The 26,816-nt window shown below is 66.3% G+C and overlaps 1 protein-coding gene across 2 annotated transcripts in view; it reads left to right on the top strand.

Moving 5' to 3' along the window:
• Positions 1-26,816, top strand: part of SSBP4 (single stranded DNA binding protein 4) — a 67,584-nt gene that overhangs the window by 32,576 nt on the left and 8,192 nt on the right. For both annotated transcript variants that reach the window (XM_073323668.1, XM_073323669.1), the window contains 3 exons: positions 554-638; positions 21,555-21,644; positions 25,381-25,464. In XM_073323668.1, the coding sequence (XP_073179769.1) occupies positions 21,582-21,644; positions 25,381-25,464 (147 nt within the window). In that variant the 5' untranslated portion in view covers positions 554-638; positions 21,555-21,581. The remainder of the gene's footprint in view (positions 1-553; positions 639-21,554; positions 21,645-25,380; positions 25,465-26,816) is intronic.

The following is a 26,816-nucleotide window of genomic DNA, read 5'->3' as shown; positions in this document are numbered from 1 at the left end:
TGTGCCCTTGCTCCCCCAAGGGCATGGCTGTTCTCCACTGCCTGCTGCGGGTGATCAGCCATGGGCAGCCCTGACCCCGTGGGTCTGGCCTGACCCCATGGCCGTGGCTGGCACCAGCACAGGATGGGCCTCCGTGGTTCCAGTCCAGCAGCCTCTTGTGCTGCTGGTAACGGGTTCAGATCGGGGCCGTCAGGCTGGTGGTGGAGTGAGTTTGGTGGGTCGTGGCTGAGGGGCTTCAGCCATGATTTTTGTGGCACGAGTGCAACCCCTCATGTGGGCAGGGTGAGCTGGCTGGCACAGGGCCCCTCCCTCTAGCTCAGACACGGCCACGGGCCTCATTGTCTACCCTGCAGCTCAGCACAACTGGGAGCTGCTGCTTAGGGAGAGCCCGGAGCAGGGGGCTGCGGGTCGGGATCGAGGGGCACCGGCAGAGCTGGGGGAGCCCAGGGCTGGGGGAATGGGGCTGTGGGCTAGGATCGAGGGGCACCGGCGGAGCTGGGGGTTGCCGGCTGGGGGGCGCACAGGGCCTGACTGACGCGCTCTCTCCCCGCAGTGTGTTCTGGGACCTGTACTGTGCGGCGCCGGACCGCCGGGAGACATGTGAGCACTCCAGCGAAGCCAAGGCCTTTCATGACTATGTGAGTAACCGCGTCCCCGCCAGCGGCCAGGGCTGTGCTGGAGGCTCCAGGGCGGAGGGCTTGGGGCAGGCCAGTCCCACCGTGCTCTTGGCTGGGCTGTGGGGGGGGGGGCAGCCTGTGCTGAGTAGCCCCAGGGGACTCAGCTGTGCTGGAGGAGTTGTGGGGCTGCTGCTGTTACTCCCCTGTGCTGGGGGGTGTCGTGTAGCCTGGGGGGTGTGTGCTGTGACAGGGTCGGGGTGTGTGTGGCTGTAGCCGGGGGGGGGCAGCATGCTGTGACAGGGTCGGGGGGGGGGGTGGCGGCTGTAGTGGGGGGAGGGGGCGGTGGTGGCTGTAGCCGGGGGGGCGGGGAGGGCAGCATGCTGTGACAGGGTCAGGGGTGTGTGTGGTGGCGGCTGTAGCGGGGGGGGCGGTGTGCTGTGACAGGGTTGGGGGGGTGTGGCTGTAGCCGGGAGGGGGGGGAGCCGGCAGTGTGCTGTGACAGGGTCGGGGCGGTGGTAGTAGCGGGGGGGGGGGGCGGTGTGCTGTGACAGGGTCGGGGGTGGTGGTGGCGGCTGTAGTGGGGGGAGGGGGCGGTGGCGGCTGTAGCCGGGGTGGGGGGGAGCCGGCAGCATGCTGTGACAGGGTCGGGGTGTGTGTGGCTGTAGCCGGGGGTGGGGGGTGGGGGCAGCATGCTGTGACAGGGTCGGGGGGTGTGTGGCTGTAGCCGGGGGTGGGGGGGAGCCGGCAGCATGCTGTGACAGGGTCGGGGTGTGTGTGGCTGTAGCCGGGGGTGGGGGGGAGCCGGCAGCATGCTGTGACAGGGTCGGGGGTGGTGGTGGCGGCTGTAGCCGGGGTCGGGGGGAGCCGGCAGCATGCTGTGACAGGGTCGGGGTGTGTGTGGCTGTAGCCGGGGGGGGGAGGGCAGCATGCTGTGACAGGGTCGGGGGGGGGGGGGTGGCGGCTGTGGCTGGGGGGGCGGTGTGCTGTGACAGGGTCGGGGGGGTGGTGGCGGCTGTAGTGGGGGGGGGTTGCTGAAGTCTGGGGGGGCTGTCTGCCCTAGCACGGCCGTGTCTGCTGGCTGGGTGGGTGCTTGTGAGGAGCCTCCTCCTTTCCCGGCCACACTCGGGGCTAGGTGTCGTTGCTGAGCCCTTAGCTCCGGGCCTCGTGTTCTCTGCCCTGACCCCGGCTGGAAGCTGTGTGGGGCCCGGGCAAGGTCCTGCCTGGCACTTCCTGCGTCTCCCGGCAGGGCTCTGGAGCAAGGCGCTGAGCATTGGGCTGCAGACTGGGAACGTCTGGGTTTATCCAGGAAAGCTCTCCAGAGGCCAAGGGGTGCTAGGAAATGGGTGGTGGGGACAGGCCCCCCCCGGGCAGCCACTCTAGGGGTGACCACTCCTGTTTGAGATTGGGGGGGGGAGTTGGACCCTGTATTTTCGGGCCAGGAGGCCCATTGTGACCATCTAGTCTGACCCCCTGCGTAACACGGGCAGAGACCTGCCCCCACCATTCCTAGAGCGGAGCTGTCAGGGAAACAGCCCAGGGATGGAGACTCCTCTCCAGGCCTTGGGGAAATTTGTTCCAGTTGTTAATTACCCTCAAATCCACCCCTTATTCCCAGTCTGAGACTAGGGGGAGGACTGTGACCTGGTGGGGTGGGGAGGTGTCATGCAGCGGTGGCTCTGCCAGGGTCACCATGGCACCCTGCTGGGTAGTTCCTCACACACCCACTGTGATCTCTGACCCCCTGTGGGTGATCCTAGACCCCAGGCCAGGGCAGGCGCCATCTCCACCTGAGGCGTGAGCTGCCATGACCCACTGCCCAGATCCCTCCCACAAATGGCAGACATGCGTGCTCTCTTTGCACACTCGCCCGTTCATCCAGGCGCAGCAGGGCATAGGTGGTTCAGCACCCACTGGCTGGGGGGTGCCGAGGCGGAGATGTGATGAAGCGGGACTGTTCTTAATGTTTCTTCTGAATATTGTGGGGGTGGCTCAGTTTCCCCTATGCAGTTCTTAAGTATCTAGGGAGTGGGGTAAGGGTGTATGATCATTGCAGAGCCCTAGAGGGCAGGTGTGTGCAGGGGTCTGGACACAGAGAATGGCCGACACCCTGTTTCCTGGCCACTGATGGCCTGGGCCCTTCCCCCCTGCAAGGTGAGAGCTAAAGGGTTGGAGAACAAAGGAATCCGGTGACCTCCTGGCCCGGGAAAGGGGAAAGCCCAGAGGAGGAGGGGCTGGAGGGAGTTTCAGTTTGGGGCTGGCTGGGGACATGGAGTGAAGTGCAGATGTGGTTGTCTGGCTCACTGCCCCCAAAATGGACCCAGCTGAGGGATCCCATTCTCTGTACCTACAAGCTCTGTTTTAGACCATGTTCCTGTCATCTAATAAACCTCTGTTTTACTGGCTGGCTGAGAGTCACGTCTGAGTGCGGAGTTGGGGGGCAGGACCCTCTGGCTTCCCAGGACCCCGCCTAAGCGGACTCGCTGTGGGAAGTGCACGAGGGGCAGTGGATGCTGAATGCTCTGAGGTCAGACCCAGGAAGGTGTGAGCTGTGTGTCCTGCAGACAGGCTGCTCCCAGAGAGGAGACTTCCCCAGAGTCCTGCCTGGCTTCATGGGGAGCAGCTCCAGAGCATCGCCCGGGGACTCCGTGACAACTGGTGGTAGCGGTGGGACGCCCTGGACTCCATGACAGGAGGTCAAGGCTAAGATCTGGAGTGTGTGAGCACCTCTTGTGGGCAGGCGGAGAGCGAGGGTGCCCTCGGGCAAGCATCCTGGGCTGGAGAGTGGCTGCCCCCAGGGCAGGAACTTTCTGCAAGCACCCAGCCCACTGCACTGAGCTGGTCTAACCGGCAGGGCTCTGCGCTGCCCATCTCTGTGCATCTGCAGGAGCAGCCTGGGGTGGAGAGCCCCCAGGGCACCCGCTTCCCCATGCCCGGTGCTCCTGACATAACTGGAGGGCATGAAGTGCTTGCTCTGGATCTAAGCAGCGAGTTGTCTGCAGGAGCTGGGCGTGGGGCTGGAAAGGGGGGAAGCAGCCATGATGCAGGCATTGGAACAGGTTTGCTGTTAACGACGCTGCATCTTTGTGCCGATAGCTTCCTTTCTCCTGTCATTCAGTTTGTGTTTTCAGCTGTATTGTCTCCCTGCTAAATACCCGATTTGCCAGCTGCGGAGACGGGGTGTGTGATGGGAACGTTTGGACAGGTGGCTCATGTGTTTTGACTGCACTCGTGGCTTGTGGGGGTGTGTGTGTGTGTGTGTGTGTGTGTGACAACTTCTGCACAGCAAGGGCTGGAGCCTCTTTCCTGGCACCAGCCCCCGTGTGCTGCAGCCAGCTCTGGTGCAGGACAGGGGCAGTGATTTGACCACATGCCCGGGTGAAATGTTAACAGGCTGTTGCGGGAGGCTCACTTCTCAGCCCGCCTCCCTCTGCTGGGGAGGCCGCCAGCTTCATGGCCAGACCAGGCCCTTCTCCCCACTGCAGGGCTGACCCCCAGGGAGCCAGCTGTGAGGGAAGCTGCATGGCACGGGCACCCATCCATCAGGGACCCAACTGAGAACCTGCAGACTCATGTCACACAAGCCATTGACTGTTCTTCAGGTGGTGATGGTTCTGTCACTGAAGGGTGGGGTGAGATTGGACCCAGTGACCACAAGGGGAAAGCCCCACCCTGGGGCTGGATCAGAGCCGGTGCCCCCTGGAAGGGAAGGGTCCCATCTCCCATTCCCCACCTCCCACTCCAGCCCCAGCTCCTAGCTAGGATTTGGGCGCTGGGCCATGTTGGCCAGAGGGAGTTGATGTCAGGACTGGATGGGACCCAGGGTTCCTGGCTCCCTGCCCCCTGCACTAAGCCTGGGACGCACACCCTGTGGGAAGTCGTGGTAGGGAGGGGCTGCACCCAACTCCCAGCTCACTGCTGTCCTGGGGCAAGGAGCAGGGAATTGAGGTTCGCTAGGACCCAGCACGCTGACGGGCCTCTGCTCCCCTCCAGGCAGCTCTAGTTACACCAGGGAGGGGGAGCCTGGTGCATCTGGAGCCAGGCCAGGCCGCCTGTTACCAGCTGCAGCCCAGAGCCTGTGAGGTGTCAGTAACAGGGAGCAGGGGGCACAGCTGGGTGTGTTTAGGTGCAGACCCTGAAGGGAGGAGGAGGGGGCTGCATGGGGCCAGCCAGGGGGGCTCTTGCCAATCTCTGTGGGTATTTGCAGGGTGAAACGCTGGAAAGGGGGCGAGTTTGCTTGGCAACACTGCACCCGGCAGCAACTTATGGGTCTGTGCACGATCCAGTGCCCCTCCCCGCACACAGCCTGGCCACTGCCCCTCAACCCCCACCTGCAGCCCCCTGCTATCCCAGCCTGCACTTCCCTGCAGCCCTGCTGGTGTTTCTCTGTCCTGACCTGGAGCCCCCTTTTTGCTATCCCAGCTGGTGCCCCAGTCCTGTTCTCAGCCTGCAGTAACGCAGGCCCCGTGCTTGGTGCCTGGCTGGCAGCAGCGCAGGAGGCCAGAGCAGTGCCCTTCGTTCCTGATCGCTGGGTGCTGGCAGGGCCCTGGCTGGCTGGGGGCAGGAGGCAGAGACCGGGCTGGGGGTAGAGTGATGGGGGGAGCTGGTGGTCTCCCCTTGGGGCTGGCTGAGGGGCTTTGTGAGTAGCTGGGATGCCCAAGGGCACGGTGAGGGTCTCCCTTCGGCTGGGCCTGGAGCCTGTAAGCAGCCCCTCAGCCAAGCCCCTTCCTAACCAGTCCGAGGCCGTGGGGGGTGGTCCAGGGCCTCCTGCTACCCTCCTCTTTGTGCAGAAGCATCAGCGCCAGCTGTGGGGTGCCTGGCCGAGCCCACGCCTGCTGCCTCGGGCTGTGCAGAGAGAGCAGATGGCAGCGCCCCTCTAGCGCCCCAGGGTGTGCGTGGGGCTGGCCGCGCTCTCGCCCCGGCTGCCCTTGGCTGGCAGGCTGCAGCGTGCGGGGCATTAATATTTCAGGCCTGTGCTGCAGGGAGCGGCGCGGGTCCTGCTGGCGCTCTGTGCACATGAATAACTTTCTGGGAGGGGAGCAGAGCGCCGGGCCGGGCCCTGTGGGAATCCGCCAGCACGCTCCGGAGAGCGTGGGGCGCGCCAGCCCTCAGCCGTGGGGGGTGTGCTTAAAAGGGCAGTGGCTCATTCCCAGCCGCTCCCTCCCATCACAGTCCTGCAGCCCCACAGGGTGTCTGCCGACTGCCCCCAGCCACAGGTGCTGCTGCCCCCAGAAATTTCCAGGGCTGGGCCTGGCACACTGTGCTCACACATGCATGTCGTGCTCCCAGAGAGAGAGACGCACTCCATACACGTGAGCATGCATGGGCCTTGCGTGTGCGCACAGCCCCTGTGAACACACACGCACACCACACACAGTCACGCAGATACACCCCTCACACATGTGTGCACACCCACCGTGACAGACAGAGCCATGTGCACATGCTCCATCATGATCCCAGGCCCCTGGTTACTCCCCGATGCCCCCTTCTCTGCCAGCCAAGTCTTCAGGGTTCACTTAAATCACATTTTCAAGGTTTAATTTGTAACCAGGAGGGTTGCAAACCGGGCTCCTGGCCTGGGTGTGGGTCCCCTGGTGTTAAGCAAGGCCTGGCCTGGGCAGGGCATGGATGGCAGACCTATGTGGAAATTGCTGGGCTGGTGAGCGTGGGGGTGATCTCCCCACCAGTGTTGACCCTGCTGCCCTAGAGCAGTGCTGGGGGGCGGCTCCGTGCTGGGGGGCAGTGCTAGGGGAGGGGAGACGTCGGAGCCTTCTCTCCTCTCCCAGAGAACTGGGACTGCCTTGGCCCCTTCTTCACTTTCCTCTGCCACCTTGATGGGGAGGGGTCAGTTCCACGGACCTCCCGGTGCCCCATGTATGCAGAAGTGCTCCGCTGCCTCTAATGAGCGCAGGGGGGCAGGCCTCAGCTTTGGGCCCCATTGTGCCTCCAGCACCACTCCCTGACACTGTGCAGGGATCTGACCCAGAGGGATGCCCCCCCATTAGATGCCCACCCAGCTTGGCAGGGTGAGCTGCAGTGGGGCAGCCAGTCAGATTGCCCTGTGGCCCAGCCTGGCTGTGGGGCGTGTGTGTATGTGTTGGGGGGCGGGGGGACAGATGTGGGGCAGGTCTGGGGAGTGCTCGGGGGCCTCAGGCAGACACCCCTGGCAGTGGGGCGCTGGATGTCTTTGGAGCTTGCCTGGGGAAATGGAGCACTGGGCTTGCTTGGCTTGGCTGTGGGGGGGCCAGGCGGCTCGGACATCTGGAGAGAATTAGCCCCGGCAGCAGGAGCCGGGGGCCGGCAAATGTGTTGTCGCTTCTCAGCTGCACCTGGCTCTGGGGCACCCTGCCAGGCTTAGGGCTAGAGTGGGAACAGGTTAGCCTCTGCGGCCCCCTTCTCTGCACACAGCTGGACAGGCTGGAGGCTGCTCTGTGCACCCCCCCTCCCAAGCCCTGGAACACCCCAGGTGTCGGGCAGCCACAGAGAAAGGCCCTGCTCCAAGGCCGGGGCCAGGACAGGTGCCATCCCACCAGCCAAAGACCACCCTGGCTTCCCCTCCCGTGCCAGCCCTGCAGGGACCCAGTTCCCATCGCCCAGATGCTGCCACCTGCCCCTAGGAGTCACAGCAGAGCCTGGCTGTTCCCCTGTGCCCCCCCGCCCTTGCTCAGGCAGCGCTGGGGGCCAGGGGTCAGGGCTCTGCAGCAGCTCGGGCTCTTATCTGCGTGGGGCTCCTGGGGAGTTAATCAGTGGCCACAGAGTCAACAGCGCGGCTGCCCCTGGCTGCCTGTGTTTGACTAGTGTGGGGCAGGCCCTGGCTGTTTGTCCTGGCGCTGGGATTGCTGCTCTGCTGCCAAGCACTGAACTGCCTGGTGGCTGGCGGAGTTGGCAAATCCATGTGCCACGCTGCACCTTGGCCATGTGCAGGCCGGGCAGCACTTCTGGCAGGGCAGGGGCCTGGTGGGACGGGACAGCTCACGCTCTACACTGGATGGGCTGCCCAGGGCAGGGTGGGGCTCCTGGCCCTGCATTGCCCAGGGCTACGGGCCCAGCAAGACAGCAGTGGCCCTGCAAGGGACACCCACTGTGCAGAGTGGGAGGGAAGCTCTGCTGCGGCACTGAGGAACTGGACTGTGTGGGGCACCAGGGAGCCAGCTGGTGAAGTGGGCAGGGGCTGTGGGGCGCTGGTGCTAGGGGGCTCTGACTGGCTCTGAGTCCAGCCCCGGGCTGCAGCAGGGAGCTGTGGTGCTGGAATGGGCAGGGGTGGAACATGCCCATGGTATCCTCGGGCCCCCATGCTGGGAGCCTGGTGGCTGAGGCTAGGTGGGGAGGAGGGTGGTGCTGCGGCTGGATGGAGGGCAGAGAGACTACTGATGGAGATAACCCCAGGGGGCTTGGCATGGCATAGTGCTCCTGGCATGGCCCCCTTAGGGCGATGCCACCCCTTCACCTCCTCCCTGGCATGGTCCTACCCTTCCCAGCTCTGTCCCCAGCATGGTGCTCCCTCCTGACCCGGCCCTCTGTGCAGTGCTCCCCCACAGTGCTCCAGCATCGTGCCCCCCTCCTAGCTGCCCTCCGTGCCCCCCTCCTAGCTGCCCTCCGGCACGGAGCCATCTGTTTGTTTTGCTGGCTCTTTAATTACTCTGGTCTATTTACTGATGCTGCAGTCAGGCTGATGCGAAGGACACTAATTGCCCTGTACATAATCCCTGTGCCATGCAGCCCCAGCACTGTGGGCACATGCCCTCCAGGCCGCGGCCCCATGCCCTCTGGGGCGGGAGCCATCCCAGCTCCATGATGCTGCCTCAGGGCCGGGGTCTGCCATAGGCCAGCTCTGGGCAAAGGGCGCTGGTGTGGGGGCAGCTGTGGGGTTTGCCAGCTCAGGCCCTGCACTGGATCCTGCTACAGGGACTGGCTTTACTCAGGGCCTCTGGTGCCATGGAGTGGTCTGGCAGCTCAGGAACGCTTTGACCCCGGCTGGGGGTGCTATTGGACTCTGCCCCTCTCGCAGCCCGAGGGTGGCACCGGCCCCCCCAGCCTCCTTTGGGTAAAGTCCTGAGTGGTGGCTATTGGAAGGCGACCCCTGGGGAGGCTAGTGTGATCCCAGCCCTGTGCTCAGCACCATGGGAGCGGGGGTGCGTGTGTGTTGGGGGAATCCGCCTTTTCTAACCAACCTACGCAGGGGTGTGTATGTGGGGGGGGAGATGGGCTCCAGTTAGGGGCTGACTGAGCCAAGGGGCCTCCTACCTCCCACCCTGCCTGAGCAAACTGCAGGGGGAGGGGATGCAGGCTCCCTCCATCCCATTCCCCCCCTTCCTCCTCCCAATCTAGGTTGGCTAGAAAATGCTGGTCCCCCCCCCCCCCCACACACACATTTCCCCTCCCTCTCCTAGTGCTGCCGCTCCACCTCCTGGCTCTGCCCCCTCAGCACTGGCCCCTTTGTCTCCTCCACGTGGAGGCGGGAGCCGGGCTGGGCTGGTCCCATTGTCCATGACAGCCTCCCACCCCCCAGGCCCTACGGGGGTCCTGGCAGCCATGCAGCAACTTGCCAGAGTGACAGCTCTTGGAGCCCATGTCCCCCACCAGTAACAGGACACCCCCAGGTCCCCCCCGCCTGGGGGAGGGGCTGCCTCCATGCTCCAAGCCCCCTGGACTGGGCACTACCCAGAGCCGGAGGAGGCTGGTTCTGCCTGGCTTCCCGGGAATGTTGTCCCAGAGGGATTGGGGGCTGTGCTGTTCTGCCCAGCACGTGCCCCTGGAGTGCCCCAGCCTGGCTGCCGGTCCCGCAGTTAACCAGCTCTGGGAAGACATGGGCAGATCTCCCACCCCCATGCCCCCCCTCCCCCTGGATCTCCCAGCCCCCACTTCTCCCCCAGATCTCCCATGCCCCCCTCCACCTGGCTTTCCCACCCCCACGTCCCCCTCCCCAGGATGGCCCACACGGCTCGGTCAGTAGCTGGCGAGGGGAGGGAAAGGTCAGGCCTAGACGCTGGGGGCCGCGTGGGGCTGCAGCAGCTGCCCTGCAGTTGGTGCCCTGCAGCCAGGCTGTCGCAGCAGTCGGTCGCTGGCAGTAGGTTCTAGTGGTTACAGACGGGGATGGGGAGTCAGACCTCCTGGGGTCTCTTCTCAGCTCAGCCCCTGACTCGCTGCGTGGCCTTGGGCAGGGCTGGCTCTGTCTGTCTTTCTCTGGCCGTTCCCAGGCTGCCCTCTCTCTAGGATGGTGTCTAGGCTCAGCCCCCCGGGGTCCCTGCCTTTCCCCTCTGGCTGCAGCTTTGCCAAGTGCTGGGCGTTTTATCAGGCGAGGGTGCAGCAGGGGTATGTGCTGGAGGGGTTAATGAGCTCTCTCCCCCCACCCTCCAGCCCCGGGGAGCAGGGTGGGCTGGGAGCCAGCTCTGTGGTGCCCGGCCGTGTGCTCGGTGCAGAACTGATTGCCACGCTGGAGTTAATGAGAATCTGGCGCAGCGACGCAGCTCGGGTCAGACGGCACGGGCAGGCCCCGTTGCCATGGCAACGCTGCCTTGCATATGTAAAGCGAAAGGGCTTTGGGAGCGGGGAGGCCGCTGGGGGGGCTGGGAGCCCCAGCAGAGGGGAGCCTCCATGGGGGGTCAGGGCACAGCCCCACAGGTCGCTGCCCCAGTGCCAACCCCCTGCCCCGGTGCGGGGGTGAGTCGGGACTGGCACCAGCCCAGCTCACCTGCTGCACCCCCAGCGCCTGGCCCCTGATCGATCGCCGGCTAAGTGGCAAGGCTGGCTCATTCCACACCTTGGCTGCTGGTATTTAGGCAGCGGAGAGAATTGATGGTCTGTGGAGCCCAGCAATTCGGACATTAGCACCGCCCACAGCGACCAGAACCCACGTGGGCACCAGGGGAGGCCCCAGGGATCATAGGGGTGGCTCTCGGGCCAGCAGCAGAGCGGCTGAGCTCACCTGGCTGCAGGACCCAGGTCTGACTCTGGACAGGCTCCCTTGGCCCCTGTCCTGGTTCTAGCCTGTCTTGTGTTGGAGCAGCAGGGCTGAGAGCCCCCAACTTGTGGGGCTGGGGGAGCAGGGCCCCCAGAACTTGCTTCCCAAGCTCCCACCAAGCCTTGGCAGAGGTGCCCTGCCTGGGAGTGCAAGGGGAAGACCCTCCTGGGGCTGGCTGTGGTGGGGTCCTCGACGCCCAGCCCTGGGGCTGGGAGGAGCAGAGTTGAGTCCTGCTGGTGAGATTTGGAGTTGTACCACAGGGGATGTGCGCTGACAGCCCCCCACGTACCATGGGCAGGACTCACACACCCTGGGCAACACCCTGCTGTCTGAGCTGGGGGGGCATGGGGACCAGCTGCCCATCTTGGCCACCAGCCAAACCCTGGGGCTGCCCATCCAGCCGTCATGGCTGATTGTTCTGTGCATCGCGCTGCCCCCTGCTGGTGCTGCGCAGACGGCGGAGAAACTGCCCTGTGACAGCGGGGGTGAAGCCGGGCAGCCCCACCCAGGGGAGCGGGCAGCAGCCGCTCTGCTGGACTTGAGAGTGTCTGGACCGTGGGGGGCAGAGTGAGGGTGGGGTGGCTGAGTGTGAGTGTGGGTGTGGGGACAGGGCCCTGGCCGGGGCGGGATGGTCTGAGGGGTAGTGAGGGGAGGCGCTGTGTTCTCTGCCCCCCTCCCCACTGGACTGGGATTCGTGGTGTGCATGACGACTGCCCGTAGTGCTCGCCACGCTCTCCCCGCTGCCCCACCTCGGCTGGCCGGGCACCAATGGGGCACCGACGGTGTGCCATGGTCTGCTGGGCAGTGGAGGCGGGGGGGCGGTGCCCTGGGGGTGAGGACACAGGACACTGGCAGGGGCTGAGCTAGTCCAGCGAGGGGCAATCCAGGACCCTGACAGACACAGCAGGGTCGGGAGTGGAGAGAGCTGTGCGGGCAGCCTGTCCCCTGGAGCCTGGGGAGGACATGGGGGTGCTGCATGCACGGTGGGGGCCTCGTGCTCATGCCTCCCGGCCCCTCTGCTTTCGTGATCCATTACCAAGGCTCCCCCCGGCCATGTGCCACCTTTCTGCAGGTGAGCCCGCAGGCGCTAGCAGTGAGGGCCGGGGTCGGTCGCCTCAGCGTGACCCCATGGGAAGGAGCATCGTTCTGGTGCCAGGGCTCGTGGGGTGCTGAGGCTGCACCAGGGGCTGGTGCCCCTCTAGTTCCCCGGGCTGCAGGCAGGAAGGCGGGAGGATATCCTGTTAGAGGAGGGCATGATCTGTCACCAAGCAGCATCTGGGGCAGCAGGGGCCGCCTGGCTAGAGCAGCCTCCTAGCCAACGAGCACATCTGGATGGGGCCCTGGGGCCCCTCTCCACAGGAGGCCGGCCCAGCCCTTGCACCTCACCCCCAGTGCCTGCCAGCCCCCCTCCCTGCGAGCTGCAGTGCTGGGCTCCCCTCCCCGTTAACCCTACGGCGGCTGGCAGAGAGAGGAGCCCACTGCTGGGCTGTGTGCTGTGACTAGCGGGTGATGCTGTGCCAGGGAGGGGGTGGGTGTCAGGGAGGTGGGGTAGGATTCTCATGCTAAGGCCACACACACACACACACACACACACACATGTGTACACACAAACATGTCCCCCCCACCCCACATGGCAATGCCCCCCCCCTTCCTGTGCAGGGTTACAGGCCTCAGTGGCTACTTAAGGTATTTGTGCTTCTGCCCGGGGGGAGATGGAGAAAGCAAGTCTCTGCCCCTCTCTGCCCCACAGCAGGTGGTGTCAGAGCAGGGCAGAGGGTGTGGGGATCCTGGCCCCCTGGGGAGCTCACTGGCTGCCTGCAGGCTCAGGCAGTCCTTCCCCCCCCCTTTATTCTCGGTTAATGCCTGTGTGTCTCCGTAGTGCCTGTCACCGCAGCCTCCTGGCGCAGCTGGTCGCAGTGGGCTGGTGCAGGGCACCAAACCTGTTCCTGTACCCCCCGGCCACAGCTCTTCCTGGGAACAGCCTGGGGATCTGGGCCCTGCTACCCTGCGCGCCCCTCTGCGTGCTGCCCAGCAGCCCTGAGTGTGGTACCCCCAGCCCCTGGCTATCCCGTGAGGGAGCCTGGCACCAGCGCAGGGCGGGGGGCGGACAAGTGAAAGAGCCGGTTGGGGGGCAGGCTGGGGGCAGGGCAGGTGTAAGGGCAGGAGGAGGTGTTGCTGGGAGAGCCGATGCAGGGGGCAGGTGCTTGATGGGTCCTTGGGAACCCCCAGCTGCCGTCGCTCGCACCCCTGGGCCCCCGCACCGGGCAGCTTCTCCCCCTACAACTTTTGTGTGCCCCACTGCCACGGATGCTCTCCCCTCCCCCACACATCGCCTCCCGTCCTGCCCTTCTCTTGCCTCTCCCAGCACCCCTCCTTCCCCTCCCCCGCACGCCCCCTCCCCTCCCCCGCACACCCCCTCCCCTCTCGTTTTCTTTCGCTGGTTTTCGTGACCTTGATGCAGAGACTCCCCAACCTGTTGCCATGGCAACACCTGCTTTGCATCTCCAGGCCTGGAGCGGGGCTGTGATTGACAGCTCTGGGGGTGTCCCCAGCCCCGCTCCCCCAGCCCCGGGCAGCCCCTCACCCTCCTTTCTCATCACTGCCTCTGTGGCAGCACCTGGCCGGCTGGTGTGGGATTGGCCTCAGAGCCCATACCCAGCTGCCCCATGGAGCTGGGCTCCATGACGTCCCCAGGAGCTCAGATTGGGGGAAGCTGGCCTGATCCCCTTCTTCAGTGCTGACCAGGGGGCACATGGGGCCTGGCGCCAGCTCAGGGGGCTCAAGGGGGCTTCTAACCTGTGGTGCCAGGCTCCCCCGGGTGCCTCCTCTGTTGGGGCGCTGGGCTCTTGCCCTGCCGTGTGACACCCCCCCCGGGCCTTGCCAAGCAGCCCACGCTGCCCCTCCAACTCCTTCCTCGTTCCTACCCCGAGCGCCCCAGTCCTGCCTTGGAACCATGGGCCAGGGCCAGGAATCTCCTGGGAGCCTGCTGCTCCCCAGCGTTGGCACCTCCGGCTTTAACCCTCTCTGGGCTGCCCTGTCGGTGCTGACGCCAGGCGTCCTCGGGCCTCACCGTCCTGATGGGCATCATCCCCTGCCCCCACATGGGCTTTCCCGCTGCCCACCGTGCGCCCTTGTGTCCCGCCTACCCTGGGCCCTGACAGATGCCAGCTGGGGTCTGTCCAGCTGGCCCCCCTCACCCTGCTGCCTGAGTTGGCTTCTCGGCAGGGCTGCGGGCAGCAGCTGGCTGTCGGCGGACAGTGGGACGCCGGTGGGATTGGAAGACTGGGTCCCAGTTGGTACCGTCTGTAGGACGGACTCAAGACCACGGCTGGGAGCGAGCCCCAGCTCCCGCAGCACTCCTGGCCATTCTGCTGGCCACGGCTAGCTCCCCCCTCCCTTGACGGCACTGCCCTGGCACTGCTGGGGCTCTAGGCCTGGCCTGCAGCAGCATGGTCCCTGAGGGCACCAGAGCTCTGCCCAGGCTGGGGGCAGGGGTGCCAGCTCCCTCTTTGAATCCTTGCGCGGACTCTCTTGATTCTTGAGTTGCCCCAGTGCTCTCAAGGAGACGTTTGCCAGCAGCCCTGCCGTGCCGGGGTGCCCACTGCCCAGTCCAGTGCCCTGGCCCTGCCAACCCTGTGCTTACCAGCGCCCCTGCCATAACACATGTGTGCGTGCCCTGAGCTGTGGTGAGGAGAGCAGCTGCAGCGATGCGGGGAGCCCTGAGGGGAGACAGCAGCTGGCTGGTGATGGGGGGCCCTTGGGGAGGCCTGGAATTGGGGTGCATGTCAAGGGGTTTTTACCATGCAGCGCTGAGCCGGTCTGCCAGGTCTGGGAGGGGCCGGGAGCCAGCCCTGTGGCAGTGTTGGGGCCTGTTGGGGCAAAACGGGGCCAGGCTGTGGCGAGCCCCAGACAAAGGGCCGCATGCAGCGGGTGCAGGTGGCCAGGCGGCGAGGGGGTTAACGAGCGCGGGTGGAATGTGGGGGGGAGAGATTTGTGCGGCTGGCGTTGGGGAGGCCGGTTTCATGGGGTGCCGCTCGGCTGCCTCGCCTCCGGCGCTGTTGGTTTTGGCTGCCTGCACAGACTCTCCATTGTCTTGCAAATGATTTGTGCATGGCTGTAAAGTGAGTTCAGCTGGGCCCAGCCTGCTCTGATCCTGCTGCTGATAAATGAGGCAGGGGGCCATAACTTTGTCTGCTGCAGGGCCCTAGCGCGCACTCGCTCGCTCCCCCTGGAGCAGAGAGGCTGCCTGGGCCAAGCCCTTGACCCACGGGGACAGGGCATCAGGGCCCCAGGGCCTGGCAGGAGCGGGCTTCCTGCTGTCTATGACCTGTGTGACTTCACGGGGAAGAGGGTGGGCACAACCCATGATGCTGACTCTGGGAGGCAGCACTGTCCAGTGCAGCAGCCCTGGCCCTGCCCTGTTCCCGGCAGAAAGGCCTGTCCTCTGCTGGGGCTGCTGCCTCCTCCTAGAAGCTTGTCGTGCCCCAAAGCATCTGGTGGGAGCGGGTGGCATGGGGCTCCATGGGTGGGACTGGCTGGATGGGAGTCCCACGCAGCCCGGCTCTGGGGCTGGAGCACCAGGAAGGCAGGGGCCTCATCTCCCCAGGCTGCAGGTTGGCAGCAGATGCTGCACATGGTTCCGCTAAACCCCAGCACTCGCCTCCTTGGGCCAGTTCACAGGCGAGCCAGCCAGTGGAGGGGATGATGATGGTGGTGGGAGCCAAGTGCCCTCAACATGCCCAGGGTGGCCCCCTGTGGGGAGGGCATGTTGAACAGTCTGGCAATGAGTGCCGGGAATCACAGGTCAGGACTTCTGGGTTCCATCCCTAGCTCTGTGTAGTGGGAGTGAGTCTGTGCCTCAGTTTCCCCATGCACATCACGGGGGTGATATTTCCCTCCTGGGTGGTGGGGAGCTTGTGTGGCAGAGTGCGCTGAATCCTGTGGGTGGGAGGTGCGGCATGACCAGGTTCCTCTGCTCAGGCCCCACAGTCCAGGGGCTGCTGGTGGGCTGCTGGTGCCCCCTCTTCTTGCTGGCTTGGCCTTCCTGGGGGGGCTGCCCGTGCACTGCGCCTTAGTGCCACTGAAGCTTTTCTGCGGCTGCTGGCTCAGCACGGTCACTAGGAGCAAAGTGGCCCCACTGTATGTCCACTTGCCTCTCCGCTCCCTCTGCCTGGCCAGCCCAAGCAACATCACTGCATGCCAACAGGAGTGGGCTAGCCATGGGGGGCTTGGCCCCCGAAGGGCCCCAGGAGCCCCCTGAGGATCCTGTCCAGCTCCCCAGGAGGGGCTCTCTCTACATCCGAGAAAGCGTCTGGCACCACCCGGGCATCATGGCGGCTCCCAGACACTTCCACCCCCACTGCAAACAGCATGGAAAGTGAAACCCTGTGTTTGGTTTGTCCTGAGTCTTGGTGCTCCTCTGCCCCCTGGCCTGCGCCCTCCCTGTGATGACACACAGCAGGGGCACGGGTGGGGGTTCAGCCAGAGAGGGCGCTGGCTCTGCGTGGGGGGTGCAGCTGTCAGTCTATTCCTGCCCCAGTTGTGACTGTCGCATGTCGTCGCTTGGCAGGGAATTAGTGAGTGAGAAACCCACCCGCCCACACGGCCTCATCTCTGCCGTCCATGCCAGCGCTCACCGGGAGGCGCTGCGCAGCCCAGATCCCTGTAGACCCAGCGGGGAGGGGGCTGCCCGAGAGGAACACGTGGGCACAGTGCCCCCACCCCACCCCTCCCTGCACCTCCCCTGCCAGGAGCCCTGCTCTGCAGAGCCTGCAGCTGGCCAGCCCCAGGGCTGCTGAGCTGTGGGTCTGTGCCCAGGCGGGTGGCCGGCGTCGCCTCTCCATTTAAGCGTGATGGAGGGAGTGTTTCCAGGCAAGCCTGGCTGTGTGCAGCGCCCGCTTGCTCAGTTGGTGACATCTGTCACGGAAGGGATTAGTCATATTTCATGTAAATGAGTCACTGGGCTCGGTCAGGTGGGGGCGGCCGTGCGGGCTAGCAGAGCACACGCCGTGCGAGGGGCTGGAGGGTGTACGCGCAGAGCCGCCCATCGCTAGTCATCCCGGAGCGCCTCCCTGCACAGGATGCTGTGGACGGCAGGGAGATGCTCACGGGCAGAGGGGTGAAAATACCCGGCTGCTCTAGGAAGCTGGGCAGAGTCCGCCAGCTGGGCCGTTGTGACATCACTGGGAGGGGCCTTCTGATGTCACGCCGGCCTGTGATGTCACAGTGTCTCTGGCCAGCATGTTCTGGCAGGGGCTGGGCAAGCCAGGAGCCTGGGGGGTTGGGGATGGGGGCACAGGCCAACAAGGAGAGGCCCATGCTCCATGGGGTGGTGTGTCCTGGTCCCGTATACAGCACTCAGGGTGGGTCCCTTTGGGGCACCCAGGGTTGAACGTGCTGGCCACGGAGGGTCTGGCCCCTTGGGCAGGCATTGGCACGTGGTGCCTGTGGAAAGAGCCGGAGACGCTGTCTGTCGAGCAGCTGGTGGGCGCGGGGCGGAGATCACTGTCTGCGCCCAGCGGGAGGGGGCAGCCCGGGGGAGCAAGGGGGCAGCTAACAGGCCCCCTCCCCCCATATGCTCAGCAAGGGCTTCCCACGATAAATGCAGCCGGCACAGGCGGGTGGGTGGCCTGGCACTGCGAGGCCTGGGCTGGCATGGACAGCCCTGGAGATGTGTCTTCCCCATAGCGGGTACCAGGGGCAGCAGCATGAAGGCCTCATGGAGCCACCCCCTAGTCTGGAAGGGCCCCACCACGAGGCACCAGTGGGTACTAGCTCCAGTGAGTCCCTCCGCATTCAGAAGGGAATGGGTTTGGGGGGCTGTTGATCCGTTCTGGATCCAAACCGGCAATGCCTAGAGGGGAGAGGCCCCATTCCCCACCCCCCGCACCCCCGAGCCAGCCAGTCCCCTGCTGTGGGGCTGGCCTAGAGCTGGGACCCCTAGAGGGGAAAGGCCTCGTGTCCCATTGAATCTCCCTCACCACCCCCAGCTGGTCTAGGTTAGAACCAAATCTTTCCTGTAGGGTGGTGAGGCCCCTGATTGGTCATGGGGGGGGGGGGAGTATTAACCCTTGGCTTGCCATGCAGCTGGTCTGGTCACTTGCTGAGCCCTGGAGCCCAGCTGGGCTGTGGGCCTTGATGTCCCCAGCCCTCTATCTGCAGCGGGCTCAGTGGGCGGCAGGAGGTGGCTGAGATTCCCCACTGGGGCGCCAGCTGGAGGTCTCCAGGGCTGGTCATTCCCGAACCAGTACGTGATGGGTCTGGTGTGGAGGGCTGTAATGTATGTGGGGTGCAGGGTCCTGCCAGGTTCAGCAGCAAGACAGGGAGGTGCTAACACCCTGCGCCAGCCCCCACCCCCGGGTGCCCCGCAGGGCGTCACTGCTCTGAGCTGTGACCGGAACATGGATGGGGAGGGAGGGAAACAGGCCTGATGCAAGGGTGAGGGCCAGAGGCTGAGGCCCCTGGTCCACGGCTGCAGCCTCCCCCAGGGCTTGCCAGGTAGGGGAGGGACCCTGGCCTTGGGTGAGTCACACGCCAGGGGCTGCGGGGGAGACAGTTGGTGTGCTCTGGGGATGGCTAGGCTGGCTCTCACAGGGCCCTGGGAGAGGCCGGGGCATCTGGCCTCCGGGGCCTGGCTATTTCTGGTGCTGGTAATGAGTGTGCCCATCGCACTCGTGACTGGGCCAGCCCCGGCTCCTTTCACCCCAGCTGGACACTCTTCGTTCCAGACCAGGGCAGCCTGTGTGCATCCCTCGCTGCTGGCCTGTCTGTCTGTCCTGTCCGGAGGACCAGTTCCCGGGCGTCCTGGCCCCGCCCTGCACCGCGTTTGCCGTCTGCCCCGGGGCCAAGCGGGCACAGATGGTGCTGTTGGGATTCCGGGACGTTCACACCTGCTCTGCAGGGGGACGCTGGGCCCCAGGTGTCAGGCAGGAGAGTGAGGCTGCCCAGCTCCTTCCCACCGTCTCTGTGGGCAGAGACGCTGCCTCTGTGTGCCGTGCCCAGGTGTCCCCCGCGCCGTCTGACCCGTCCCTCCTGTTCTCCGCTATCCCGCCCCGCCTGGGCTGCGTCCCCAGGAGCAAAGGGAGGGGAAGGGGGGCCCAGGTCTGCCAGGTTGTGGTAGGGCCAGCTGGGGGCACACCCCTCGCGCTCCAGTCGGGCAGGCCCCGTCCATGCAAGAGATTGGATGTAGGCTCGGTGGCAGGGGGGCCTTACGGAAGGGAAAATCCCCGGGGTGATGGAGGGGGGTGGTCCCAGCGCAGGGGGCAGAAGGAGACAACAGGAGCAGTGGGGTGGGGGAGGGATTGCACGGGGCCCTGGATTTGGCAGTGTCTCAGCCAGCCCCGTGGAGCAGAGCCTCTGGACCCCCCAGCCCTTTCGCAGGCCCCTTCCCCAGCATGGCCATGGAGGTGCAGAAAGCAGCCGCCTCCCTTTCAAATTGAAACCATTTGTGGCAGAGCAGCAAGGGGCCGAGCCGGAAAGCCAGCGCATTCCTTCGCTTTAATAGCTCCCCTCAGACGGACGTGGCTGGTGGGGCCCAGTGTGCCCCCCTGCACACAGCACACCCACGCGGGCCTGCCCCGACAGCCCAGCCCAGCCTGCTGTGCCCTGCCCCACAGGTGGCCTGGCTCTGACTCCCCAGGCTGGGGTGGGGGCTCTGCCGAGGGGGGCTGCACTGGGGGGTGGAGTGCTCTGGCTGGATTCTCCATATATTTCCATCTCGCTCGTACTGAGATGTGTCCTGGCTGGACGCTCTTGGGGCAAGGAGACACCAACCCAGGGCCAGGCACTCGCTCAGTGGCTCCTCAGTGGCTGTGCCCTGGCCAGCGGGTCTCAGCATGCCATGCTCTGGCAGGGCACGACCTGCTGGGCCCCATAGTGTCCTTGGACTGCGCCGCCCCATTGTAGACGAGGGAGGCTGCGGGCCAGGTGTGGCCTGGGAGGGGGATGCTTAGTCTGGAGCTCCCTTTGTCTCTCCTAAGGGCGTCCACTCCTGGTGCATACTGGGGGCAGGTGGGGGGATCTGCAGGGAGCCCCCCACCTGCTCCCACAGCCCCACCCCCCAGCTCCCTGGCAGTCATGGAGAGTTGCACCCGCCCTCCAGCTGGGGCGTGAGCTGCACTGGCAGAGCAGAACAGCTGCAGGTCGGGGTTGAGGGGCATTGGCAGGGAGCTGAGGCCTGGGCACATCCCCCCTGCTCTGGATTTGTGCTGGGTGGGGACCCCCTGGGCCAGCTCCACCCAGCCCGCTGCACATCCCCGAGGGATGGTTCGTTCCCCTGTCCTGATGCCTCGCTAATCAGTGCTGTTAATTTCATCCAGTTAGCTGCACGTTGGCATGAGCATGGCCCCAGCTGCCTTGACTGTCAGATGTGCCCCTGGTGCCACCTATAATGAGGGCAGTCAAGGGGAGCTGACCTTGGGCAGGGGCCGTAATTAGCGCACGGGGACCATGGTGACCGGAGCCGAGGGGTAATCTGCAGGCACGATAATGAGCAGGCTCTGGGCTGAGCCTCACTGAGTTTGCTGGTGGCAGCCCTGAGCCTCGCCCAGTGCCCGGGGGCAGCGGGCTGGGGGGAGAGATGTTTCCCGAGGGGCTGGCATCTCGACTGGGTGGGGCAGGCTCCTGGGCTGGGCAGGGGCACGTCCCCAGTCCTCCGTTCCCAGTGGGACTCAGCACTAGCAGCTCTGCTGAGACCCCAGCGGAGTGCCCAGGGAGCAAGGGCCCACCGCCTCTGAGCCGCTGGGGGCAGGGGCTGAGGCCAAGCATCCAGCTCCTCCCTGGTTTGTGGGGCCGCCGGGGCCTGGCCTGAGCGTTGTCGCCCCAAGGAAGCCGACGTCCCCCCTTGTCCCCAGTAGGCGGGCACCTGCTGTATCCCTCAGGGGTTAGCGTCTTTGGCCAAGGCAGGCAGCACTGCCAGGTGCCGAGAGCTTCTGTGCCCTAGAAGGGGGGCATTGGCTCCAAGGTCCTGGCCACCCTGGCACTCTGTGCCACCCCCATGCCTAGCCTGCACTCTGACAGCTCCCAGCCCTTCCCTGGCATGCTGGGTCATTCATTTACCTGGTTGCCATCCCAGCTGTTCCAAAACAGGCTATCCCGCCGAGGTGCCAGGCCCATGGCACCCCACTGACTGCCAAGCACATCTGCCTCCTGTCTGGCCTGACAGCCTCTCGCCCCCAGAAGGGTGAATTCCCTCCCCACCTGGAGCAGAACCCCTCTGGGGTGAGGGACGGACCCGTCACAGGGCTGAGATTGGCCTCAGGCTCCCCACGGAGGGCCCCAAGCCAGGGCAGAGAACAGGGCTCTCAGCAGCATCTGTGGGCATCGACCCCAGAGCTCACCGGAGGTACCAAGAGGGGCAGTGACTTATCCAGGCTGAGCGGCAAGAATAGAACCCAGGAGTCCTGGCTCCCTGGACTGGGCCATACCTACTAGGCCAGGTTGCCACCTCAGCCCTGAGGGAGGTGTTCTGTCACTGGCCAGCCAGCTGTGGGGTCTGGGTGGGCAGCGGGGGGCTGGAGGGTGCAGGGCATGTTCAGCAGCACAGCCTCTAGGGGGTAACTGAGGGAGGTAACTGGTGTGAGGAGGCTTCCCCCCAAACCCCAAATTCAACCACTCTCCTATGAGAACCAGCCCGAAGCAGCGTCATAGAGGGGGGAGGGGCTCAGCACCGCCATGGGGCATGGGGGGCACGTGTGGGGCGCTGAGGGAGAGGCATGCATGGGATATTGGAGGACCCCCCAGTACTCAATACAGGCTGTCCCATCTGGAGAGGCCTCTCCCTGCCAGGGCTTCTGACCCCTCACTGCAGCTACCTGGGGGCTGCCCCCTTCCTGCGCTGGGAGCGGGGCCGGGCAATGTGGGCACAGCATGTTCCCAGAGGGGTGCGGGGGGGGCAGGCTGACTCCCACCATTCCAGACTCCCCTCCCTAGCCTTGGACAGCATGTGACCCCTCAGGATGACCTTTGCTCTTTCTCCGCAGAGTGCCGCGGCGGCCCCCAGCCCCGTGATGGGGAACATGCCCCCGAACGACGGCATGCCAGGAGGACCCATGCCACCTGGTTTCTTTCAGGTACCCTGCCCCACTGCATGGCCGACTGGGGCCCCACTGGCGTGGCGCACTGTGGGGAGCAGGCGAACGCCCAGGGGACAAGGTGCCCGGGGGTGGGCGGACCCCACAGGGATTTCCCGTGGAGGAAGAGGGCAGCCCCAGTCCTTTCCCTTGGGGTAACCTCTGGGAGCCAGCGCGCTGCCCTCTGAGACCCAGCCAGTCCTCCACAGCTCTGCCCTGCCAAGGGGGACCCCGTGGGCCTCCTTGCCAGCTCTGCCCAGTGCCCTCTGCCGGGAACCTCCAGCAGTGCCAAGGGCTGTCCCCGTGCCCAAAGTAGGTGTCAGAGTCACCGTCAGAGCCTGCTGCTCCCGAGGGCTGTCTGTGCCCACGGGGGCCCTGCTGCGTTGCAGGGAGTTGTGGGGGAGAGGAGAGAGCCAAAAGTGGCAGCCTCTCTCCCTCTCCCCTGCTGCACTTCAGGAGCAGCCACCATGCTGCGGAGGGGGGGCAGCCCCCCCATGTCCTAAGCCTGGCCGCTGGGCCCCCAGTCGGGAGCTGCCTGGCCGCCCAGGGGGGTGTGAACTAGCGCTGAGGGGCGAGGGTCCTGCTGCTCTGTGGCCAGCGCCCCCGCCATGCGTAGGAACAGGCTGCCCTGCGGCGGAGTGGAGGCTGGCCCATGCGTCTGGCACTCAGAGCTGTGGGCCCAGCGGCAGCTCCAAGGGGGCCCAGCCCAAGGTGCTGCGTGTGGGGCTGGCACGTGCTATGGGCACTGTCAGGACACACGGCCGGCTGCAGGCTCACCCACGCCCTGGGAATGGAGGCCGGGCGGGTTCTGGCCAGGCTGGTGGAGCTGCCAGAGACATGGGGGGCAGAGGAGGGGGAGGGGAGGGGAGCTGATGCTGTGGGCACGGAGGAAGGTGCAGCCCCGGGGTGCACAGGGTCAGTCTGTGTGCAGGGAAGGTGCCTGGGATGTGTTCAGGAGCGCGTGTGCCCGAGGGGGGTGCACAGGGTCGGGTGTGCGTGCGGGGAGGGTGCTGGGGGGCGTGTGCCCGAGGGGGGTGCACAGGGTCGGGTGTGCGTGCGGGGAGGGTGCTGGGGGGCGTGTGCCCGAGGGGGGTGCACGGGGTCGGGTGTGCGTGCGGGGAGGGTGCTGGGGGGGCGTGTGCCCGAGGGGGGTGCACGGGGTCGGGTGTGCGTGCGGGGAGGGTGCTGGGGGGCGTCGTTCAGGAGCGCGTGTGCACGAGAGGGGTGCACAGGGTCGGGTGTGCGTGCGGGGAGGGTGCTGGGGGGCGTGTGCAGGAGGGCGTGTGCCCGAGGGGGGTGCACAGGGTCGGGTGTGCGTGCGGGGAGGGTGCTGGGGGGCGTGTGCCCGAGGGGGGTGCACAGGGTCGGGTGTGCGTGCGGGGAGGGTGCTGGGGGGGCGTGTGCCCGAGGGGGGTGCACAGGGTCGGGTGTGCGTGCGGGGAGGGTGCTGGGGGGCGTGTGCCCGAGGGGGGTGCACGGGGTCGGGTGTGCGTGCGGGGAGGGTGCTGGGGGGGCGTGTGCCCGAGGGGGGTGCACGGGGTCGGGTGTGCGTGCGGGGAGGGTGCTGGGGGGCGTCGTTCAGGAGCGCGTGTGCACGAGAGGGGTGCACAGGGTCGGGTGTGCGTGCGGGGAGGGTGCTGGGGGGCGTGTGCAGGAGGGCGTGTGCCCGAGGGGGGTGCACAGGGTCGGGTGTGCGTGCGGGGAGGGTGCTGGGGGGCGTGTGCCCGAGGGGGGTGCACAGGGTCGGGTGTGCGTGCGGGGAGGGTGCTGGGGGGCGTGTGCCCGAGGGGGGTGCACAGGGTCGGGTGTGCGTGCGGGGAGGGTGCTGGGGGGGCGTGTGCCCGAGGGGGGTGCACAGGGTAGGGTGTGCGTGCGGGGAGGGTGCTGGGGGGCGTGTGCAGGAGGGCGTGTGCCCGAGGGGGGTGCACAGGGTCGGGTGTGCGTGCGGGGAGGGTGCTGGGGGGCGTGTGCCCGAGGGGGGTGCACAGGGTCGGTGTGCGTGCGGGGAGGGTGCTGGGGGGCATGTGCCCGAGGGGGGTGCACAGGGTCGGGTGTGCGTGCGGGGAGGGTGCTGGGGGGCGTGTGCCCGAGGGGGGCGCACAGGAGCGGTGTAGGTGCAGCCAGGTGGTGGTGTGTGGGCGTTGCTACGGGCGTCAGCCTTGGCAGCTTCGCCGTGCAGCTTCAGCAGCCGAGAGCCAAACTTCTTGCTGCTGCGGGGGGGCAGGACAGGAAGGGATGTGTGGGGAGACGCTGCCCCCTAGTGTCGAGCCAGCCACGTGCCTCCTTGGCCGTCCCCTGCCGGCCAGCCGGGGCGCTGCGGGTGCTGAACGGAGGCAGGGCTGTGCCAAGTCGTTATCTCCTTAGCTGGATAGAAAATGATTTTATTAATGGCATCTTTTCGCCCCACGCGGCGCCCGCACCTGGGTTGCCGGAGCCTGCCCGGCGGGAGCTGGCTCAATACTGCAGCCCTGCCGACGCCGTCTGTTCCCCATTAGGCCGGGAGCCCTGGGAGGCTGAGTGGTGAATGGGGGCCAGCGGCACTGCCGTGCGGGGATGGGCTCACGGGCACCGCTGCGTCCTCATGCCTGTCCCGGCCCCGCCGCCCCGGGGAGGAGCTGGGAGCTGGATCCCTCACGCACCTGCCCTGTGCTCAGAGCCGGGTTGGGCAGATGGGTCACCGCGCCCGGGGGTGGGACACGGGCCCCTCTGCATCTCCGAGGCCACGGACTCACAGCACCGATGCGCTGGCTGTCGGTGGTGTGCTGGGGGCCTGGGGTAGGCGGGCGGCGACAGGCTCTAAGGGCCAGGGTAGCGGTGATGGCCGGGAGGGCGGGGGGCTTTTGTGGCTGGAGACACTTCCCCCGCCCCACACGGAGCCGCGGTGCAGCCTATTCCACACCGCCAGTACAAGAGCCCCTGGCCTGCTCCGGCTGGACATTGGCTCCGCTTTGAGTCTGTGCCAGGCAGCATCCAAGGGCAGCCTGCAGCTCCTCCCCTCCCCATGGGGTGGGAGCCGGGCGGGCAGCGTTCTCAGGACCCTGGGCTCACCGCACCTTCCCCCGCAGGGACCGTCTCCTGGGCACTCAGACGGGCACCCACGGCCCCAGGAGTCACCTGGTGCTGCCAACATTCAGCTCTGCCAGCTGGAGCCTTTCTCCTGCCCCTCGTGCCAGGGGACGAGCGGCCCCCCCTTGCCCAGCCCCGCCCGGCGAGCCCCCATGTGTGGGGGAGTGCCAGGGGGCAGCGGGGGCAATGCAGGCTCGCTGGTGAGACGGGGTTTGCTGCCACCTGCAGGTGGACGTGGGGACCGGCATGAGGCCGGCCTCAGGCTGACGTGTGCCCGGGGCATCCCCTCACCTCTGGCCTGCTCGGCAGCACGGGGCATCGGCCACTGGAGACACCCACTCCCAGTGCCCAGGTCCCGGGCTGCCCCCCAAATGTTGCAGACTCCACCTCCCCCAGCATGTGTCCCCCACCCCGGGCGATGGCTGGGGCCCAGTCGGCCGTGGCTCAGCATGGGAGGGCAGTGGCCCCGTGACCTGGCCCAGGGCAGCAGCCAGGCAGAGGCGAGCGGGGAGCTCAGGTACATTGCGGGGGTGTCTCTGGTTGGCAGTCCCCAGGGAGAGGGACCCACCAGCAGGGCCTAGGAGCAGGCGAGGGGCCAAGGGCAGTGGGTGACGGGGGCTCGACCCAGCCCCTCCCTCCTGTAACCCCCTGTGGTTTGTTTCTCTTGAAGGGACCTCCGGGCTCTCAGCCATCACCACATGCACAGCCTCCGCCCCACAACCCCGCCGGCCCCATGCTGGGGCCCCACAGCCAGGTAAGGCCGTCTGGGGGGAGCTGACCCACCACCCCCTAACAGGCTGGGCCTGGGGAGGAAGCCTGCCGAACCCTGTGTGTGCATTCCCCGCACAAGCCATTCTGCCCCCCCTGCTTCCCCCCACATGCCACTCTGCCCCCTGCTTCCCGCACACTCACCCACTCTGCGTGGGGTCACTCACCTGAGTCTCTGTGGGCTCCTGCAGCCTGGAGGATTGCCTCAGACCCTTGGAGATCCCCAGGTGTACCCCAGCCCCCCCGATTGCACCCCGCTCCACACAGCCACCACGTCCTGATCAGCCGCACACAGCCCAGTGCCCGGCAGACTCCGATTTTCAGGCTCCCCCACCCCGTTCCCGAGCGCGGGCTCAGCATGGCCCGGGACGGACAGGCAGTGAGCTCCTCTTCCCACGTGCCCTGCCCCGGGCAGCTGCCTGGCCCAGCCCCCTCCTCCCGGTGGGAACTGCACAGTGGGTCAGAGCAGACCCCAGAGCATCTGCTTTGCCCTGGCACCCTCCGTTCACCAGCTGGGAGATAAGGGGCCTCCAGGGACCCTCAGCCCCCCAGGCCTCCCGCCAGCCCCTTCATACGCTGATACCTGCCCCAGCCAGGCCTGAGTGCAGGGAGCGAGGCTGGGGCCTGGGAGGGGGGGCGCAGCCGTGACAAAGAGCTGGGCCATGCAGCCCCCGGGCCCCACCAAAGCCAGCGCCGGCATCTGTGTGCCACACGAGGACCCTGGCCCCTCCATGAGCCGGGCGTCCGTCGCTGTGAGGAAGGGTCTGGGGGCGAGTGATGTGGGGAGACCCTTGCAGCTGGGAGGGACCAATGGGGTAAATTGGGGGCAGCAGGGCAGGGGCTTGCCTGGGCACCACTTGGGGAAGCCCAGTTCTCGCTCAGGGAACTGGAAGCCTCAGCCGTTAGGAGCCATCCACTCCTGTGCAGGGAGCAAGGCTGGGGCCTAGGAGGTGCTGGGACCCTCCAGCCCCCCTGGTCTCTGCTTCAAGGGGACTAAGGAGAATCCTGCCTGTGGGGGGGTGAAGGGACAGTCCCTGTGGGGCTGGCTGGCAGGGTGCATGGGACTCTGCGAGGCCATGGCAGCGCGGGCAGCTCCCAGCCCTAGCACGGCGGTTCTGCCCAGCACCCAAGAGGGCCTGTTGCTGGGAGACATCGCAGGGCAAAGCCGAGAGCGCAGCTGAACTGTCAAACCCCAGGCAGGCGGAAGCAGAGGGACCGGCTGCGATGGCAGCCCCGCTGGGCAGGAGGGCAGCAGCCGTAACACCAGCGTCAGGGCAAAACACCTTGTGCCCATTGTGTCAAATGCGGTGATGCCATGAACAGCAGCCCTACAACTAG

Source organism: Lepidochelys kempii, chromosome 25, assembly GCF_965140265.1.
Source record: "Lepidochelys kempii isolate rLepKem1 chromosome 25, rLepKem1.hap2, whole genome shotgun sequence".
Lineage (NCBI taxonomy): Eukaryota > Metazoa > Chordata > Testudines > Cheloniidae > Lepidochelys > Lepidochelys kempii.
The sequence above is the reverse complement of the archived record's forward strand: the minus strand, read 5'-3'. Positions and strand labels throughout refer to the sequence as shown.